At 41.4% G+C, this 22,037-nt stretch overlaps 2 protein-coding genes across 7 annotated transcripts in view; both read left to right on the forward strand.

The window, feature by feature from the left end:
* The window catches only part of HP1BP3 (heterochromatin protein 1 binding protein 3), a 483,172-nt gene that overhangs the window by 252,662 nt on the left and 208,473 nt on the right, over nt 1-22,037 (forward strand). The gene's annotated exons all lie outside the window — the stretch shown is intronic.
* EIF4G3 (eukaryotic translation initiation factor 4 gamma 3) overlaps nt 1-22,037 on the forward strand; it is a 411,795-nt gene that overhangs the window by 222,931 nt on the left and 166,827 nt on the right. For 4 of the 6 annotated variants that reach the window (XM_069079469.1, XM_069079464.1, XM_069079466.1 and 1 more), the window contains 4 exons: nt 2,987-3,166; nt 3,913-4,027; nt 12,246-12,343; nt 20,232-20,354. In XM_069079469.1, coding sequence (XP_068935570.1) covers nt 2,987-3,166; nt 3,913-4,027; nt 12,246-12,343; nt 20,232-20,354 — 516 coding nt within the window. Of the gene's footprint in view, nt 1-2,066; nt 2,088-2,986; nt 3,167-3,912; nt 4,028-12,245; nt 12,344-20,231; nt 20,355-22,037 lie in introns of all 6 variants that reach the window. The other 2 variants (XM_069079465.1, XM_069079468.1) reach the window with 1 other exon arrangement.

Here is a 22,037-nt window from a genome sequence, read left to right on the forward strand (position 1 = left end):
GCGAGCCACCACAAACCCACCCCCCCCCCCCCCCTGCTCCGGTGTTCCCGCCCAGCTTGTCTCTTAATAAATGAGGAAATGAAGGCCCCAAAGAGTTAAATGACCTGTTCCATGTTACCAGGGTAGTGTCAACATCAGGTTCTCTGATGTCTGATCCTACCCTGGCTGTCTCCCATGAGACACTTTAAAGAGAGTCAGAGGGCTTGGATCTGTTCCTTTCTTGGTATAGGAAACTCCTGTTTACCATTGTATGCCAGCAACTTATCTTTGACCAGCATCTTTAGAGTGTCTAAGGGCATTGAGATAGAGGCCCCCAGCCAATAGATGTCAGAGGCATCTGGAAGGCCTGACTTTCAGGCCCTGAGGCTGCTCTGCACAGGTTTCCATGCCCTTGTAGAAACCCAGAAATGGTATGTCTGGTGCTGCTTCTGGTGCTGGACGTTAGCAGTGGTGGTGGCAGTCGCTGCCACAGCATCTAAAAGGGAATTCATTCCTAAGACTGGAGGCATTAGATTAGATATGCTCTTCGGTCACTTCTGGCTCTGAATTTGTGACAAAATGTTGGTGGGTTAGTCATGAAGTGAGAATAACATTATATTTAGCTCATATTATAAGCCGTTTGAGCTAAACTTGGAGGTCATGAAATGCTTTGAGGTCTAGTGCTAATCTTCAGCTAGCTCTAGAACCTCAGGTAAGTACTGTCTCCTCTCTAGGTCTCAGTTTCCCCATCCATAAGAAGGAGGGCTTTGAGTTATATCTCTGAGGTCCTCCCAGGTCTGATGTACCAAAATTCCCAAAAGAAGACAGAATATCTAGCTCTGTCTATTTTAGCACAGAGTCGTCCATCGACACTGTGGAATGTTGGGATGATAGAGGATCATATGACACTTGTAGTCCAAAGAAAATTCCTGGGCTTCTCGAGAAATTCAGGGGGCAAGAGAAGGGAGACTCTGGGAGAAAAGTCAGCTTTTGACTTGATCTTGAGGAGAGTAGTTGTGCAAGCTCAGGCTGCACTTGTGACAAGCCCCCATTTTCTGCCTTTTCACCCCGACCACTTCACCTCCCATGTCTCCGTATCACCCCCACATCGGCTTTTTACGCTTTCCCTCTACTGTATCACATCTCCTAACCCATTTTCCTTGCTACCCACCTGGTACTGTTGCTTTCCTCTCATTCACCTCCATGGGGCCTCCTCTGCCCCACTATCCCCTTTACTATTTTAAGCTAGGGTTTGGTTTCAAGACCTGATGGTGATGTACTCGGGCATTGGGCCCTGTCTCACCCCTTGGCTATATTTAATTATGCTCTCTGGTCCTGGGGTTAAAATTCCTCCTCTTGGCCAGTTTTTTGTACCTTAAGACTTAGAACCGGGTCAGAAACAGACGTGAACTGGTACCCCGGTGTCAGTGCTGATCATTTCCTTCATTTGGGCTAGTCTGCATCATGCTAACCAAGAACTGTGTTGAAGATGCTCAAAATAGATTGAAGACTTTTAATTCTAAACTAAGCTTCTAGCTCTAAAAGATACTTATATGATGATTCTCAGCCATTCTTGGTGGCAAAGAGAAAGTAACAATTAGGTAAGAAGACTAGTATGTTTCAAGGCCCCTTTGTAAAGAGCATCCTTAATTAATATCATCTCACTTTTATAATGGAGAGTGGAGCCCAGAGAAGCCAAAAATAACAAATCCACAGTCCTGCCATTGGTGTCTAATGGAACCGTGTACAGAGAGAAGACCAGACTCTGTTCCTACCACCAAATGGTCATTTCCTTGCAAGCACCTTATGTGCAATTATATAAATTGTGGCTGTCATCAAATTATGGCCACTGGTTTTTTCTTAGTAGATTATAAGTTTGCCCTTCAATTCTGAGCTTCTAATAATTCCTAATTGGAGGATTGTGAATCTGATTCTAGCTTACTTTTCTAAGTTTCTGTTGTTAGAAAAATATACTGATAATATTTCTCTTGAGCTGCATGCTTTGTCCTGCCCCTTCCTACTGATCTGTAAGCTGTTGCATTGGCTTTCTTTCTGTTTCCTGCTGCTATCTTGCTTCCTAATTGAAGGGAGGATTCAGACCTATCCAGGTAACAAATTACTGGTTCTGCATGGCCTAGTTATTCTTCTACCACCATATTACTGATATAATTTGTCCATTATTCCTTTTTCTATTGAATCAATATATCCATGTGGAGAATTCATTTTTTGGTCTTTTGTTTCAAGGCCATTGAGACCTAATGTGAGAACAATGAATGACTTTGGTTATGGTTGCTTGCTTCTGATGCTGTTTTAGATTTCAACACTTATTGCACTAGGTTACCTTATTGCCAGATCTATTTGTGTTCTCCACTTGTATGGCAAGCTACTTCAAATAGAAATGCAGGAGAAATTTGTTTAGTTCAGAATGGGGTTGTCATCTTCTCGAAAATTGAAGCACATGTCAATCGGCTGGCTGAAGTTTGAAAATAATTGGGAATTCTGAGGCCACCTTAACCCCGATTTATAAACTTGCATTTAAATGTGCAGGTAGAAACCGTAATTCTCTGTCCTCTATGTGTCTTATGAACCCAGGTATAGACAGTGGCCTGTTATTTTAAACACTATGAAACTTGTTTGGTATGAGGTATCCATTGATTGCCTAAAAAACTTGAGACTTTTACAGCAGGATATAAATCTACCAAAGGCATTTTACCAATTGTTGTTTTGCAAATGCTTTTTCAAAGTTGAAATTGAGATATGTCGTTTTATGTTTTAAAGTGTTTGAGATAATTACACAATTTTCAGATATGTGACAACCCAAACTGAAAACATAACCTATTCTAGAATATCAATTTTGTTTTAATCTAGTTATTCAGTTCTAGTTTATTTTCATTTACATTGTGTTCAGATTTCAAGTTGATGAGAAAAAATTGAATTGATTCCGGCAAACAGTTAACTTGGTCCTATTTGCCGAAGAAAATAAACCTCTTTCTTTCCCCCTCCTCAGTTTTTTCAGAGGCCTCAAATACAGCCTCCTAGAGCTACCATCCAGAACAGCAGCCCTTCCATCCGTCCCGGTGCCCAAACACCAACCGCAGTGTATCAAACCAATCAACACATCATGATGGTTAACCATCTGCCAATGCCGTATCCAATGCCCCAGGGCCCTCAGTACTGTATACCACAGGTAATGTATGCCCTAGGTACATGGGACCCAGAAAACTGTCTGCAGTAAACTCAAAGTTACTACCAGGTCAGCAGGGAGGGGAAGCAGTGGGATTCCTTTTTGAGATGAGAACTGTTTTGTTGTCCCTGAATCTCACTATTTATCATTTTCATTAGATAGAGTGATGGTTTTGACTTCTTACTTCAAAGATGCAGAGGGGAAAGAAAATTCAATGCAATTCAACCCACATTTTTTAGTGCTTTCTGTGTGTAAGGCCCAAGGTTAGATCTTACCCATCAAAGGCTCTGTGGGCCCAGAAAGGACAAAAACCTGTTCTCAGGGAGCTTACAATCTAATTAGAGGAAGGGAGAAAAATATATATTTTTTCCTTTTGACCATAAGAAGATAATTCTACACCCTTCACTTATGCCATCCCCAAACCATGGAGCTAAGTAACTACTTGTATTATGTCTATGATTAATACTCTTCAGGTTCCTTAAAGGCCACCAGCCGTGAATCAGGATAGTCTAGTTAGCCCTTGTCTCCCTGAGCACTGCTTTGTTCTGTGTCTTTTGCTAAAAACACCCCACTTAGTCTCTCCCTCATTGAATCTTTGATTACCAGTGATCATTTTGAATGTGTTTAGTAGGATTGCTTTATCTCATTTAAAATGATTCTTTTTGGAAATTACTTGTTAAGAGCTTTAGTTCACCATTCCGTGTTGTATACCAATTATTTTTAAAGCATCTACAATTTCTCTCTCCTAGTACCGGCATAGTGGCCCTCCTTATGTTGGGCCTCCTCAGCAGTATCCTGTCCAGCCTCCGGGGCCTGGCCCCTTTTATCCTGGACCAGGGCCTGGGGAATTCCCCAATGCCTATGGTAAGTAGGAAAAGTCAAGTCACTTTTGCCAGATGTGTTGTTTTTATTGATTGGGGGCCGGGAGTTCCCAAGGTTTTTCAAGGAAAATAGTGTAGAAGGATCCTGAAGATTCGGATTCACATTCTGCTGCCCAATGGCCTTCTTCTTGGGCAAGTCACTTTTCCTCTGCTCCATCAACAACAGGTGGTGGTTGTGAGCATCAAACAAAATAATGTGTGTTCAGGTTTTATACTAAGAATGTACCATATTATTGTGAAGAAACACTGTGAGAAAATATAGCCTTGGCAAGGAACGTTAAGATAGAAAAGAGCCCCAGTTTTGGGTCAGAAGATTTGTCTTTGAATTTTGCATTACCATTCGTGAGCTGTGTCACCTCTGGCTAAATGAGGGTTTTCCAACTCTGACCCTCCATTCCCTCATCTAGAACGATAGGAATTCTGTGATCTTCTGTGGGACACAGACCTGAAGATCACAAGTTTGGGGTTGGAGTCCCTGCTTTGTCAATGACACAGCCAACCCTCAATTTCCTCATCTGTAAAATGGAAACTTGGTTCATTTTACCTATTTTACTGAGTTGAAATGGGGATAAAGTTGTAAGATAATATTATTAATCTTTTTTAATTTAATAATTACTGATTATTAACTAGTAAATAATATTGGATAGCAAAGTATTTTGAAAGGTTAGAAATGCCATATATAGGTATTGTACAAAGTTCTTATAAGTACCAAATTTATATTTGGCTTGTAAATAGATGTTAAATCCTCCAGTAGTTGAAGTTCACTTTTAATTTGGTCAGATTCTACTCTAAGTCAAACAGCATTATGGTGAATATGGGTAAATCCAAAAACAACTAACGATGAGAGACAGGGTTTACTTGACTTTGTAGTTTCAGTCAGTATGTGTCTTAAGCAGAGGCAAGGCTGTTTTTAAGATGCCTCCTTCTTAGTAAGGTGATGTGCTGTGTATAAACCTGCATCTCTTTTCTCACAATACATTTTGGTATGCTCAGGTGGCTCCAGTGTGATTAGATCAGTATCATCATAGCAACAAGAAAGCTGTTCATTCTCATTTCAAGCCCTGAGCTGGACAGAGTGAAGGGGTGACTTATTTCCTACCCTTTGAAGGCATTGAATGCCTTTTATAGAATTGAGGACTGGTAGTGGTCATGTGGACAAACCCTGGCTTTGGATATTGGGGTCCTGGTATGAAATCCCAGCTCTGCTTCTTCCTGCCTGTTTCATGGAGCTGTTGACCTGGGAGATCTGCATCTCTATGGAGAGATGCTGTTCTTCAGCCCTTGTTACCTGGAGCAAGTGTCAGGTTCCTTCTCTGTATATCAAATAAGGCACTTTGGCCTTGTAAAGTCCCTGTGGTCTTGTACTGTAGCCCTATGAGATGACAACTTTGAGGTTCTAGTTGCATGGGTGACTAGGGAGCGGGTAAATGTGATGGTGGCACCCTCAAAAGTGTAGAGAAGTTCAGAAGGGTGGGGGTTTAGGGAAAGATAATGAATTCGGTTTTTCACATGTTGATTTTGAGGTGTTTAGGGCATCCAGTTTAAATGTAGTCCAGTAGAAAGTTGGTAATTTCCTTTGTAATCTTGTTTATCCTAAAGTGGTTTTGTTTTATTGTTTTATATAAGATAGGGGTGTGCTTACATTTTCTTAGTGTAGAACAGGGGTGGGGAAATCTGCGGCCTTGAGGCCACACGAGGCCTTCTTAGATCCTTAAGTTTGACCTTTTGTTGGAATCCAAATTAATTTGGCTGCACTTAAGGATCTAGAAGGCCCCATGTGGCCTCACAGCTGCAGGTTCCCCACCCTGGGTGTAGAACAAGGGGACCAGAGCATTCCCCCTCAGTACTAGACCAAAGAGTTTTTTAGAAAAACATTCTGCTCTAGAGAGTAGGAGGATAGCCTTTTTCCTCCATAAAAGAGAATTCATTTTTGTGGGTCCTATTGTTTGGCTACTGTTTACCCAGTGATACTACCCAAGCCTCAGCACTGCTTTCTATGAGATCTTAGAAAGGATGTTACAGGAGAGCCTATTGCATCCATTCCCTGAAGCAGGAATGAAGAGAAGAGAAGGAAGTTTGACTGTACAGGAACAGACAAAGATTTGCCTGCTTTTGTGCGCACCCCTCCCCCTTACTCTTCCCTTGCCTCTCTCTCTTTTTTCACTGTATTTTTCAATGCTTTTTTTGTGTAACATTGAACTTTTACACTGAATGCTTCATTCATTCTTTCATTCAGTAAATCTTAAGCAAACATGGAGATTCTAAGATTTAACTCTGGCCATGATCTCAAGGAACTTCCCCTCAGATTAGAGGGTGGGAGCCCTTAGAATATATATAATGTGGGGAGAGTGAGATCAGCTTAGACAGGGGAATTTCAGACCTGGTGCTTGGAAAAAGCAGACAAAACCTTCAGCTGGGAGGAATGCAGTTTATGGAAGAAGTGACTCCTGGGTTGGGCTGGTGGCTTAAAGGAGCTCATTCTAAGCACGACTGAAAAAGGTGATCAGAGACATGGAGAAGTAACAGGAAAGAATGAAAGTAAGTCCTCCCTCCAGTTCATCCTCTACTCTACTGTCAGGTCCATCTTCTGGAAGCACCAGTCTGACCATGTGTCTCTCTGTCACCTCCAGGATCAAATGCAGAATCCCGTTTGGTGTTCAGAGTGCTTCAGAGCTATTCCTCCCACCCCACCTTTCCAGTCTTCTTATGCTTCACCCTTGGACGCTGTGGTCCACTGGCACTGCCCTCTTTGCTGTAATTCATCTCCTGACTCCAGGCATTTTCACTGGCTGCCCTCCCATGCTTGGAATTCCCTCCCACCTCATTGCTGCCTCCCGGCCTCCCTGGCTTCCTTTAAATCTCAGCTAAAACCCCACCTTCTACAGGAAGTCTTTCCTCATCTCACTTAATTCTAGTGCCTTCCCTCTGTTTATTTCAAATTTACCTGTCTGTAGCTTATTTGAATATTATTTTTTGCATGTTGTCTCCCTTATTAGCTTACGAGCTTGAGAACAGGACTGTCTTTTGCCTTTTCTCTGTATCTCCAGCGCTAAGGACAATGCTGATCACATAGCAGACCCTTAATAAATGTTTGTTGACTGATTAGTCTCCTACCCTCTCCCTTGTCCATTCCTTTGCTCATGCCATTCCCTCATTAATCACAGTGCCCGGTTTTGAGCAGCTTTCAATAGTGGCTAATATCTTTGTGGTAAATTTCAAATTGATTCAGTCTGAATCTACTTTCCAAAGATCAGTCTGGATAAGTGTGTGGTGCAGAAGCCTAGGCACTAAGAGACCAGTAATACTTTGGCCTTGGCAGCCCCCAAACAAAGAAAACTACAGGGTGATCTGTAGTGCCCTGTTGGTCTCCTTTCCTGTTCTTCAGTGACTGAAAGTGCTAACATGGTATGGGTTTTAAGACCATCCGTTAACTTGAAGTGCTGGTGCTCTATATGTGAAACATTGTAAAGTGATGGATGAATGGACATATTACAAGACCAACTGAATTATTACAAACTCAAGCTTCTCACAAAAAATGAAGCCAGAAGTGGAAAGGAGGTTGAGCTCAGCTGGCTATCAGATTTTCTGTGAAGAGACAAGTAAAGACATTGATGGAATTTTATCGTGTGTCCAAAGGCAATAAGAAACATTTCATTTGACATCTATTCCTTTTGGATTACAGTACTCAAACTGAGTGTTTGCAAAAATATTATAACATATATAAAACACCCTCCATTGAAGAAGATGAGAAAATAGAGAAATTCTGTGAAGAGTTCATTAAGATTGTACAAATTGGACCACCATATATTTCAGTACCTAGTGACTCTAGTTCAAAGGGTAATAACAAGAGAGGATGGTGGGGAATAGGCCTGAGGATTAATTAGCAAAAGAAGCCAAAGTCTCAAAGATTCTGTACAGAAGACTCAAGCTTTTGTGTCACGAAAGCCTTTTAAGAGACGAGTTGGGAAGGGTTGGGCATGGCGAGCAGCGCGTAAGATCACATATGATGAAAGTGACCATGCCAGGCTGGAGAAGACTCTGGCGGTATAGACATCATTCCCACACCATTAGCTTGTACGCTGCTATATTGTTGACTTGTCCTACTTGAGGCCCTCAGCTCCCCACACTTGGGCTGCCACAGTAGCTCCAATATAGTGTCCTGTCTTCAGGGTCTCCTGTCTCTAATCCATCTTCCATATGAGGGGGAAATTGAGACTCTTAAGGTCCAAACCTGGCTGTGCTCTAGTGCCCACGCTCAGGAAGCTTGAGTGCTTTCTCTATTGGCTCTAGGAAAAGCCATGAACTCCTCTGCTGGGCCTTTAAAGCCCTTCGCAGTCCAACTCCAGCCTGTCTTTTAGACCGATTTCCTACTGCTGACTCAGCCCATGCTGCTTTCCAACCAATTTAGCCCTCTCCTATTTCCACAGAGAAGCCATTGCAGGGGCAGGCCGTCCTATACCTGCAGTGCTCCCCATCCCCAGTTGTTTCTTGACATTCCCAGCTTCCTTCATGGTTTAACTCAAGTACCACCTCCTTTCAAGGCCTTTATTGCTTTCCTGTTGTCCCTGCACCTGATTATTTATCTGTTCACATGTTGTTTCACTATCATAGAATATAAACTCCTGAAAGGAAGGGATCTTTTACTTTATTTTCTGTGGGCTGGCCTTGTACCCAGGGCTTGGTGTATAGTAAGTGCTTGTTGTTGAATTGAAGATCAAAATAAGACAGAACAAATGATAAAAATAAGATCAGAAAAAGTGCAAGGAACACACACAACACTGTATAATAAGCTACTGACACAGAAATGCAGAGCAGTGTGGTGTCTAGAGAACAACCTTGGAGACCTGGAAAAGGTCAGACTGGGAAGTAGGCCCTGCTCAGTCATAGCAGCCAAGGGAGACAGACTAGGAGGCTGCTGAACGGAGGCTGAGCCGCCTGGCCAGAGGCAGTGCCTCCCGGGCTGCTGCTTGTGGCAGGGAAGTGCTAGGTTCCTGTTGGAGTGGCCTGGATTCCCTTGTTTGGAATCTGTGACCTGGGCTAAAGGACTTCCCTTTCAGGCTTCATTTTTATCCTCTATAAAATAAGGAGGTGAATTAAATGGTTACTTAGATCCTTTGTTATGGGGCAGCTAAGTGGTACGGTGGATAGAACATGGGCCCTGGAGTTAGGAAGACCTGAGTTCAAATTCGACCTCTGATACTTACTAGTTGTTATACCCGTGGGCAAGTCACTTCACCCAGTTTGCCTCAGTTTCCTCCTCTGTAAAATGAGCTAGAGAAGGAAATGGCAAACCATTCCAGTATCTTTGCCAAGAAAACCCCAAATGGGGTCCTGAAAAGCAGAATACGACTGAAACAAGCAAACAAGATCCTTTTTAGGCCTAAGCCTAAGATTCTGTTTTCATGATGATCCCTTCTAACTTACAGATTCTGTAAGGGCTCTCTGACTTACCTCAATGTTTTTGTCTGTGGAGGTATTTTTGAGTATTTTGGTATGTGTATATGTGTGCATGTATCTTTGTTTTAATGTGTGTGTTTTTGCATATGTATGCATATACACACACATGCACACATGCATATACACATGTATCTGCATATAGTTAAAGCATTTATTAAGTGCTTATTATATGCCAGGTGCGCGTGTACGCACACACACATACACACACTTTAAAACCCTTATATATTTTTGATGAATTTATTTTGCTCCCAGATTCACATAGAATTGACTAGAAAAAAGAAGGAAAAAAGCTTTGTCACTGAAACCAATCATTTTCCATTAAAACAAGTGTTGAAAGAAAGTGACAGATTAAGGAGTTTTGTTCTTGATCTTTATATTCCTTAAGCAATATCATTAATGTTATTTCTTTATAGCAACAGTTAGGTATTTCATTAGGATGAAAATTGCAGAGTTAATTATAATATTAAAATTGTCCCCCACCATAATCCTAAAAATAAACTTTAGTCTAGGTTTAATTATTTTGTAAGATATTTGGTAGGGTAAATGTCTGCCAATTCTAATACCTTCCATTAGAAAGAAACCTTGGTATGTATTTGTTTGCTTAACTCCTGGTATGCTGAGATTACTCCATTCTCCTATGCTGTTGACTCAACAATGGTTTCAATTAGGAGGTTTTGTAAAAATGACTGGTTCACCTTTGGGGTCTTATTTCCCTTAGAGAGACAGATTTGGCAAGCTGAGTAGATGCTGTTGTTCTAGGAACAATTGAAACCTCATTTCTGAGAGTATGCTGTTTCTCAAGTTCAGTAGTTAAGGACTTGAGAGGTCAGCATGGTTTCAGAAAAGGATTTAATTGTGTTTTCAGCATTAAGGCAATGCTATGAAAAGAGTTTCCTGAAATAATCTTAAAGGCAGAATGCTCTCATGGAAAGAACTCTGGCCTTGGTGTCAGAATAAATACTTGGGTTTGAATCCTGGCTTAGCCATTCCTTTAGTACGTCACTTAACCTCAGTTATTAGCCTCACTTCCTTCATCTATGAACTGAAGGATGATATCTAAGGTTCTTTCCTGCCCTATTCCCTATGGGTCACGAGCCTTTTCCCCCTCTTTATGCTGTACATTTTAACTGCTGGAAAATATACTCTCCCTAGGAGATCTCATCTAGTCTTACTTCTACTCGGATGACTCCCATCCTTAACCTCTCTCCCCAGCTCCAGGCCTGTGTTTCAACCTGCCTTCTGCCTCCTTCCACTTGGATGCCTTCCCATCAGCTCAAATCAACATGCTTAAAATTGGACTCATCATCTTTCCCCCAAAACTGACTCCCCTTCCAGACTTTGCTATTTCTGTTAATGGTAGGCTTTAAAAACCTCAGTCATCTTGACTCCTCTCTCTCCCTCACCTCTCATTCAGTCACCAGTTATTATTGATTCTTTCTTTGTGATGTCCTGGCATTAGTTCCTTCTTTTCTGTTCACAATGCTACCACCTAGTTCAGGTTCTCATTTCCTCTTGCCTGGACTACTGAAGTAGCCTTCACTAAATTGGTCTCCCTGCCCTCAGTCTCTATCCTCCACTTTTCTCCAGTCAGTCCATCCATCCATCTACCCACCCACCCACCCACCCATCCATCCAACCATCCATCCATTCACCCACCCATCCAACCATTTGTCCATCCGTCTACCCATCTGTCCATTCATTCATTCATTCAATAAACACTTACTAAGTGCCTACTATGTGTAGAGTACTATGTTAGGTGCTGGGGGTTATACAGAGTTTAACCAAGATGGTCACTGTACTCATGGAGTTTACAGTCCTTGCTGTAGACCTTGCCAGATTAATTTTCCCAAAAAATTATTTCAGTCTTGTCATTCCCTCTGTTCAAAAACCTTTGATGGCTCCCCATTGCCTCTAGGATAAAGTCTAAATTCCTTAGCCTCATTTGGAGCTTTAACCCTAAACTATGTTTCATTTTTATGTCCAATTGCTCCCCTCCAGTGAAACTTGCCGAACATGCTTCACATTTTCCCATCTCCTTACCTCGGTTTAGGCCAGTCTGCCTATCTCCCTGCCCAAATCTAGAAGGCCCTCAGCACTCTTCTCTGTCTAGTCAAAGCCTCTCCATCATGCCAATTCAGTGAAAATCCCTCCAATTCTTTGAAGTCTTCCCAGGTCACACCTGCCCCCCATCACTGCACGTTCCTCTGGGCTCAGTATCCCTCATTGTCTTTGTCATTCATTTGGCAATTAGTCCTTTCCTGCCTTGGGACATATCTTGTGCTGCTGCCTTTATCTAAATCTTGTTTGATTAACTTTTCATGTATTTATGACTCATCTCCCCTACCAGCTTGTCCTTCAAGGCAAGGACTGTTAATTTAAACTTAATAATCAATTCTCCCTCTCTACCATTATCCTTCCTTCCCAGCATAGTGCCTTATTACATAGTAGACATTTCCTAAGTATTTGTTGATTGTTTGAAAGTAGTATTGTGTAGGCCTTTTTTATGCTTGATGCACAATGAAGATAGGGGTTTTCCACTACCTATGGTTGAATTCAGCCTTTTGCTGGTTAACCTTCCATAGCTGGGAGTGAACAGTAGAGATTTACTGACAAATATAATGGTTGGGGCTTTTCAAAGTGGCCCTTCTTGGGCCATGGGTTTAAAAAGGGAGAAAGTCATTCTTCATCAGGCAGAGATGGCCAGCGAGCTGAAACCTTGTTTTCCTCCTTTCCCAATTCTCTAGGAACGCCGTTCTATCCAAGTCAGCCAGTGTACCAGTCAGCACCTATCATAGTGCCTACACAGCAACAGCTTCCGCCAGCCAAGAGAGAGAAAAAAACGGTAAGAGGGCTCCTCTTGTTTTTGCCTTGCAGATGTATCTTCATCATTCGTGGCCACTGACACTTACGCTGAGCCTCTTAGAGTTATCATCATTGGTGACGCTGGTGAAGGCAGGTTTTAGAATTCTAGAAGGCCCCTCATGACAGTAAATTCCCCCAAAGAAATCACACTTGGCAAGAAAGCCGTGTTCCACATAGATTTCTGCATGTGTTAAATGTTAAGTGAATCTCTTAGGCGCTGGCAAGTAGTAAATGTATGAAACGAGTCACTTTGCTATTTCCTGACTGTTCTGGGGGGGGCCTTGCCTACGCTGGTCTGACAGTGAAGAAAGAACAGAGCATCCTGATCTTGTATGTTTTCCTCCTCAGTGTGTGTCCTCTTGCTGTTGGGAAGAGGGCATAGATGTGATGCTTTAGCTGCCCTCTGCTGGGCCCTGGCCCAGCTTTATTTCACAGGTTTTTCTGTGCATCGTCCTGCTGGTGCCCTGCCGCTTGAACTCCCCTCTCTCTGATGATTCTTTTGGTTTTGTATGTAGGGTTAGTTAAGAAAGATAATTTCAAACTAGTGAACAAAGCATAGGCATTTCCTGAGTGGAAATAGATACTGTTTTAATAGCTTGTTTGAATGCTTGCCAAGAGGGAGGGTTACAGTAAGTGCCCTCTGATGGTGCTGCATGGTACATGCTTTGCTCCACGTGTATCGTGGGGTTCCCCTTTAGTTGAACATCAGACCAAGTATTTGTGGAGTGGCAGAGTGTAAGGCTTGGAGTTCAGAAGGACCGAGTTCAGTTTCAGCCTCTGATATTGTGTCCATTGGCTGGTCACAGCCTTCGTGAGCCTCCGTCTCCTCATCTGTAAAGAAACAATAATAATACCTTAGTGTCCACCTCATACGATGTTCATTAGGTTCAAACAAGATAAAGTTCCTTAATACCTTACAGACTGTCATCATAATATGTCATCATAACAGAAGGACAGAAACAGCCAGCATGTAGCGGAGGTAGTGGCAGTGTGCATTTCTCTAGCATGCTAAGGGTTACAAAGCACTTTCCCAATGGTACCTTTATAATTTCAGAATGGTGCCATGATTCCTTCTCTCCATTTTACAAGTGAGGAAATTGAGACTCAGCAAAGTCCAGTGACTTCCTCACTGTTAACCAGCTAGGCAGCGGCAGACCTTGGGTTCATGCTGCGCCCCCGAGCCTGCTGCTCTTGTTGTCACTCGATCTGTCTCATCTGATAGTTTTCCTTTTCCTCTGCCACACACATCAAGACAGTAAGTGGTCCCCAGAGAGCGCTTTCCAAAAGCCTCTTCCTGCTCACTTCAACGGTCACTTCTTTGTTCTTTGCTTTGTCTTATTTCTCTATCATAAGATAGACCACTGCAGAGGAATTTGATAAACCTTCCCGAACTCCTGAGTAGTGCATTATTGCGGCATCGCGTAACCATATTCCAGTTGAAGTTGAAATGCATTATTAATTCTTTTCAATAATATTTTTAGGACACTGGCCAGATGCATACCTTGATTAGCATAAGTATTCAATATATGCCAGTGTTGCTGCAGTTCTGATAGCTTGCAGGCATTTTCAGACATTTCCCCTGGAGATTTTTTTGCAATTTCCCATTCCATTTTCAGATGCTGACAGTAATGTGAAGTTTAAATGGGCTGTCGAGATCACACATTTCTTGGGCCTTTTGGGGGGCCTGTTCTCCAGTGCAGAGGTTGTAGTTTATTGATAAAATGTGTTACTTAGGGTTGTTCAGTGAAGAGAAATTCTTTTTTGAGGAAAGAGAAATTTCTTTTTAGAGGAAAATTCATAAACTCTCAGATCAGCTAGGTGGCACGTTGGATAAGTGCTTGCCCTGGAGTCAGGAAGACTCATCTTCCTGAGTTCAAATCTAACCTCAGATATTTACAAGCTGTGTTGACTTTGGGCAAGTCACTTAACCCTGTTTGCCGGTAAAGTGAGGTGGAGAAGGAAATGGCAAACTACTCTAGTACCTTTGCCAAGGGGATCCCAAATGGGGTCATGAAGAGTCAGACATGACTGAAATGATTGAACAACAACAACATGAACTCTTAAGCTTTATTAATTCCTTCTGTTTCTTCATTGATCTTTTCCAAAAATATCCTCCATTCCCTAAATTGGACCATCCATTTAAAAAAAAGGTTAAGGAAAAGTAACTGAAGTACTGTCTGTGACTGGCAGTATATGTGATATTCAGCTCTGGTGGTTCTACCTCTTCCCTAGAGGAAGGAGCTATATTTTATAAACTCTTATAAGAGAACCCTGTTTTCTTAAATACCATGCATTATTCATTTGAAAGTTTCAAGTAAAAGCTTTCAAAATCAATCATATTAATATAGTCATCTAATTCCTTAGGCACATTTTCCCAACTGAACAAAATATATTCATTTCCAATTCGTTAAACTTTCCCATACTACTGCTGGTAGTTTTCAGCTGAATATCCTTTCATTCACTCTTTTTTTGCATCAATGTCACTTCTTTCTTCTTTGAGGCTACAGATAAGAGGAAAATAAATATAGTCTTGCTTTGAATAAGCATGACCAGGTGTGATTAACATTACATTGTTCTCGATTAGTGTAGAGAAAGAGGAAACTTCATAGAGTTGAGAAAATTCCACAATGTTCTAAGAGTAGTCTACAAGCTCTCTGAGTTCTCTGGAGAGGCAGCAAAATGAAATAAACAAAACGTGACTCTTATTTCAGTTCTGTTCTCTGAAGGTCTGATTGCCCATCCAAAAAAATGGGGATGATAACTATACTCTCTCTTTCAGAGTCATTGTCAACAAAGTGCTTCTTAAATCATAAAGAACTGCATCTTGGTGAATCATTAGTTTTGGTACTAGAGCCCCCTAACATTAGAGACCTGGCCACCATTTTGTTTTCCCTAAATATCAATTCATTCTCTAGGGCTGTATTTTTTTCCCCCATAGGTGTATGCACTGGAGTTTCTCTCTCATGCTGCATTCAGGGAACATGTTTTGAATTTAGATGTGAAACGGCCTAATGATGAGATCCATTCGGTACTAGATTAATGAATTCTTCCTGGAGTTCACATCTAAGATAGCTGTATGTACATTTCCTCTCTTTAGGAAACAGAACACCCAGAACAGTGGAATTTCTACAGTATTAAGATGGAATTAAGTGAGGAAAAAAGGATATAATACATTGAAATTAATTTCACTAGAAGTCATTTCCTCTACCACATAAAACATAAAATTCAGTACAATTATTACCAGAAGTTGGGAAACCTTAATTCTTACTATGATTTCCTCACCATCTGGCTGTGGCATCTTGGGTCTCCCACTTCTGCTCTGAATCTCCTTATTTTTTGCATCAGAAAATAGTGTCAATAGTTTCCAAATGGAAGCCCCTTCCTGTGGGATTGAGTTGTTAAGTAGATCAGGTGCCAGTTTTATTTATTAAATTTTTATTAAGTGACTATGTGTTTAGAACACTATTTTAGGTGCTAGATAAAGATGCACATTTTTTGTATGAGAAGAGTCTGTACTGTCATGGAATTTACCATCTACTAGTATCTAATAGTGGTATTTGATAGAAACACAAATGACCATAGTATGTGTTATTATGTGATAAATCTATTTATAGAAGTCTAATTTGAGCTATGTGGTGGAAGGGCATTCATTGCCAAAAAAAAGGGGGAATCATTGAAATATTGTATTTTAGATAAATGTTCAGTATTAGTATCATGGTACTACCATGGAAAAGTGTAATTCAGGTTGCAGAAACATTTATTAATGAATATATATACTTATTATATATATACACTATATATTATATATACACTATATATACATATATGTATATGTGTGTGTATGTGTATATATGTATGTATGTGTGTATATATATATATATATACTCAGTTAGGTGGTGTAGTAGATTGAGTGTCAGCCTGAAGTCAGAAAGACTTCTTCCAATGTTCCAATCTGGTCTCAGACACTTACTGTGTGACCCTGGACAAGTCACTTCACCCTGTTTGCCTCAGTTTCCTAATCTGTAAAATGAGCTGGAAAAAAGAAATGGCAACCCATTCCAGTATCTCTGCTAAGAAAATCCCAAATGAAGTTATGGTCAGACATGAGACAATTCTGAATCAGACATTCAGAAACAACTGAACAACATACAACAATAACAACACATACACACTCTCATGTATGTCATTGACCAAAGTCTAGAATATAGCTCCTTTCTCTCTTTTATTTTCAGTGAAATCAATTGAACAGTAATTATTAAGTGCCTACTATGTAACAAACACTGTGTGCTAGGTGCTATAGATAAAAATACCAAAGCCAGATTGTCAAAGAACTCATATGTAAAAAAAATTATAATGGTTCTTTTTGTAGTGACAAAGAACTGGAAAGTAAAGGGGTACCTGCCAGTTTTGGCATATCACTGTGATGAAATACTGTTGTGGTCTAAGAAATAATCAAGAGAGATGGTTTCAGAGAAAACTGGAAATACCTGATGAACTGATGCAGAGTGAAATGGACAGAACCAGGGGAACAGTTTTTATCATAACAGCAGCATTGTAAAGATAAACTTGAAAAAACTTTAGAACTCTGATCAATGCAATGACCAACCATAGTCCTAATAGTAGACTCATGATGAAGTCAAGTCACCAAGTACTTATTAAGTGCCTAGTATGTTCCAGACCCTGTGGTAAGTGCTGGAGATACAAAGAAAGCCCCTGCCAAAACACAGATCTTGCTTTGAAGTAGCACAGTCTAATGGTGGAGAAAATATGTAGAGAACTAATGAGCAAACAAGATACATACAGGAAAGTTGGAGATAATATCAGAGGAAACATGCTAAAATTATTGAGGACCAGGCCTGGATTTTTTTTTTTATCTTTTTGGAGGGGGGAAGACAGGGCAATTGGGGTTAAGTTACCTGCCCAAGGTCACACAGCGAGTAAGTGTTAAGTGTCTGAGGCTGAATTTGAATTCAGGTCCTCCTGACTCCAGGGATGGTGCTGTATTCACTGTGTCACCTAGCTGCCCCAGAGACCAGGATTTTTAAAGAAGGTGAAATTTTTAACTGAGACCTCAAGGAAGTCAGGGAAGCTGGAAGCCAGGAGGGAGAAAATTCCATGCATTGGGGACAACCAATGCAAATGCCTGGAGTCGACATGAGTGTTGTGTGTGCAGTCAGTGTCACTGTGTTGTGTAGAGGAGTAAGGGGCAGCAGACTGGAATGGTAGGAAGGGGCCAGGTTATGAGGAGCTTTAAAATGTGAACAGAGGATTTTGGATTTGATCCTGGAGGTGATAGCGAGCCCCTGAAGCTATTGAATAGGCAGATGATATGGTCAGATCTTCACTTTAGGAAGATCAGCCGGACAGCAGATTACAGTGGGGAGAATTGTGGCTGGGACAGTTACCATCAGGCTATTGCAGTAGTCAAGGCTGAAGGTTATCAGTGGTTGCAGTGTCAGAGGAGAGAGAAGGTAGGAGTGTATATGAGAGAGATGGTGACAAAAGTAGAAGTGACAGGCCTTGGCGCCTGATTGGTCGTGGGAGGTGGGGTGAGAAAGGGAGGAGTGGAGGATGCCTCCTGGGTTACCAGCCTGGGAGCATGGTGGTTTCCTGGACAAGTCAGGAGCAGAGGAGGGCTGGGCAGAAGAAGGGTAAAAGAGTGAGTTCGGTTTTAAACAAGTTGTGTTTAAGATATTCTTGACATACCTAGTTTGTGATGCCCTCTATAGGCAGTAGGAGATACAAGATTGGAGTTTGAGAGAGATTAGGGCTAGGTAAATAGATCTGAGAATCCTGTGCACAAATGATAATTAAATCTATGGGAACTGATGAGAAGATAGCATAGAGGGAGAAGAGAAAATGTCCCAGGAAAAAGTCTTTGGGAACATTCTTGGCTAATGGGTAAAGTACTCCCCAACTCTTGATAGAGAAGTGATGAACTCACATTGCAGAATGTGATATATTTTTGGATGGAGGCAGGGTGGGAATTTAATATGCTTGATTATTGCTTGTTAGAAGGGTTTTGATTTCTTTTTCCAATGTGGGGGGGGGGGAGGAAAGAGATTTTTGTTCTTTGAAAAAAATCAAAACAAACAAAAAACCCTACAGAATCATGAATGTCTCTGCTAAGGAGATTCTCCTTTGTGTTGGGCTGATATAGCCCAACAATATTCATAGATTTGGAAATCCAAATTATATACAAAATAATTGCACATGAGGAGGGATGTCAGTAAGAAATGGGCAAATCGGGGAAGACCTCTTCATGGATTTGGTTTGTGAGCTGAGCCATGAAGGGGAGGAGCCAAGGATTTTTAAGACATGGGAGTGATGATGGAGTTGTAGGCATGCAAGACAGATTGTGCAAAGCTGGAAGCAGGAGATGTAGTCTCTTGAATGGGGAGCCCTAAGCATGCTCTTTGGTGAGTTAGAAGGCAGGAAAGGGAGTGATGTGGGGTTAGCAAGATAGACCAAGTTGTAAAGCACCTTCAGTGCCAAGCAGAGCTGTTGAGAGTGACATTGTACTGTAAGACTCAATTTGGCAGTGGTGCAGTGAACTGTTTGGAAGGGGAGAAGCTGGTTGCAGGGAGACAGTTAAGAGGCTTTTGTAGTGTTCTAAACCAGAATTGACCAGGACCTGGCCTGTTAGGATTGCACTGTGAGGAAAGAGGAAGGGGATGGATGCAGAAGATATTGAGAAGGTACAATTAGTAAGATTTGGCAGCTAGAGAGAGTAAGTGAAAGTGAAGAGTCAAGGATGGCTCCTGGGTGGAGAGCTTGAATTAGGAGATGGCTTTGTACAAGATGTCCCAAAAGTCTTAGGGCTTAAAAAGCTGTACATAGACTTTGGGGACACGAAGGCTTTTGTTTATTTTGCGGTAGAGTTTTGCAAACATCCAGACAGATTCCTGTGCTGAGTCTTTAATGATAACAGTAGACATAAAATACGGAAGCTAAATGTTAGGCTTAAAGCAGAAATGATTTTCTTATCTGCTGATTTTCCTGGACCTTCACGTGCCATCCATATGTGGATACCTGTCCATTTGAAGATACATGAAGTAGGTCAGGTGTTAGAGGAGAATCACTACAAACCAGCTGAAATGTTTGTTTAAAGGAGGGGCTTATATGGAGAATTGTCGACTATTAAAGCTGAAAGAGTCCTTAAGGGGAATCTCATCCAACCCCCTGATTTAATAGATTTTAAAATTGCAGTTCATAGAAAAGTGGAGTGAGTTTTCTAAGGTCACAGAATTAACTGTCATTGTTTATATTGTAGTAAATACTAAATTACCTCTGTCTTGACCTGAGCAGAATAAACAAAACATTGAACCCACAGAAAGTTGAAAGAAACAATTTGAAATTTTTCTTGACTGAGAAGTTCAGAGCAGCTAATCCTCTTTGAACAAGTCTTTGTTTCTCTATATTTTAAGTCAGGTCTGATGACCACTAATTTTGAATGAAAATGTGAATGATTTCCAAAATTAGCCATTTTTGATATTTCTCTAAATCAGGGACCTTTTCTGTGTATCGCTCTTGCTACACATAAGCACCTTTTTGAGCATTGGCTTGGATGAATGTACAAGCACCATAGGATCATAGGTCAAAACTGTAAGGAGCCTCAGAGGTCTTCTCATTTTGCAACAGGGGAAACTGAGGCACAGAGAAGGAAGGGTGACTAGCCTAGTCATGCAGATGGCAACTAACAGAGCTTGGATTGTGAATCCTTGCCCTCTGATTCCCAATCCAGCATTCCGTGTACTGCTCCATGTTGCCCCCTGGGAAATTCGTGTGACACATGGACTCATCTCTACAACATCCCCTGTGAATGGCCATTCATTCTCTGCCTGTGGTGTTTTGTTTTCATTTGGTAGATACGGATCCGGGATCCAAACCAAGGGGGTAAGGACATAACAGAGGAGATCATGTCTGGAGGAGGCAGCAGAAACCCTACTCCTCCCATAGGGAGACCTACATCGACACCCACTCCTCCTCAGGTAAGAGGCAGTAAATACTGGCGGGATCCCATCTGCATTTGGTTACTAACCACTCCAGAGCTTTGCTGTTTTCTAGAATCACTCTCTATACTTTCTATTTCCATTATTTGTCTCATAGCCCTGAATATCTAGATTCTAAATCGTATTTTAAAAAAATGTGTTGTTTTTAAAAAAATAAAAAAGACTATTGGTAACAGTTTGATATGTGGTCTTCACAATCAGAACCTTGGCTGCTGGTCACATTTCCTAATGAGCACTTGCATGATATCAAAAAAAGCTGCTGTCCTATGGAAAGGATTTTGTGTTTTTACTATCATTAGGCTTTAAAAGCTTAGTGCAAGCACTAAGATTGGGAATATAAGCCAATTTATGGCACCCTGTGTTGGGTAATCACATATGTTATTCAGCACCTGTATTACTTATGTGTTGTCGTTGCACCGAGGACCTTGTGAGACTCTCAATAGGAACATTCTTTGAGGAAATGACCCTGTAATCATCAGTTAAATAGTTTCATAAGAAGACATGTTATATCACTTTAGGACATGCAAGCTGCGAATCCAAACACAATCACAGCTAGTGTGGCCATGGAAATGAAGAAAATCCACTAAAAGCAGTCGCCCCTTTGCAGTTCTGTAAGGATACATTTTGCTCAAAAGGCTCCTTCAGACTGGGCAGAAATGCACACATTAGCGTGGTCAAGCGCACCAGAAACCACTTCTATAAAACACAAATTGACCCTTCTGTTGGAGAGTACCTCCTGCGTGTGCGAAGGCCCTCCAGGAGCTTACACTCTTCTAGAGGGATCTCACATTTCTACTTCTAAGCAAATTGTCTGTAAGGTTATCTCCGGAAAGAAAGAGGACTAACAGCTTGGTCAGTATGAAACCAGCACCAGACTGAGCCCTGAAAGACAGGGTTCCGAGGTACATCAGGGAGCAGAGAATCTTTTCCAGGCAGGGAAGGAGGCCTTTTACAAGGGCAGAGAAGCAGTACGTGGCATTCACAGTTGAGGGAGCACTTGTTGGTCTGATTCAGATTTTGCCAGTGGACAAAGAGAAGAATTAGGAGAGAAAGGTGGCAAAGGAAGGTTGGAGACAGATTTTGGAAGGGCTTCCACACCAGAATGAGGACTTTATTCGAGAGTCAGTTGGGAATTGGGAAGAGGAGGGAAAAGGAATGAGCATTTATATAGCACCTACTGCAGGCATATGGCTATGTTGTGGTGCTGTGCAAGAACCATTGTCCCATCCACACCTGCTATGTCAGTATCAGCTCAGTCCCAGTTCTTCTGTGCCCCCTTGGCTTTATCTGCACTCCACTGATGTTTATTTTAAGTGATAAAATCAGTACAAAAGCTTAGGAAATTTTTGGTTTTATAAAAAATTTTGCTTGTAGTCTCATTAGTCTCATTGAATAGGTTATAGTTGGAGGGGTCATATATGGAGCACTTTGGTTAACAACCAAAAAATGATGTGGGAGTAACTTGTAAAATTTCAACCAGTGATTATTAGAACAAAAGCAAAAAGCAGTGTAGTGCTAGGAGAAAATGAGGATGACAAGAGAGTTGGGCAGGTGCAACACCTTCAACCTGCTGCTTTGGCAAGATGATATCCCTAAGTCAGAATCGGACACTGCCTGTTTGCTTCCCTGTGTATTCATCCAACCCCATGAACAGTAAATGTA

This window comes from Petaurus breviceps, unplaced genomic scaffold (genome assembly GCF_028583685.1).
Source record: "Petaurus breviceps papuanus isolate PSGF00001 unplaced genomic scaffold, PetGlider_PUasm1.0 91041, whole genome shotgun sequence".
NCBI classification, from domain to species: domain Eukaryota; kingdom Metazoa; phylum Chordata; class Mammalia; order Diprotodontia; family Petauridae; genus Petaurus; species Petaurus breviceps.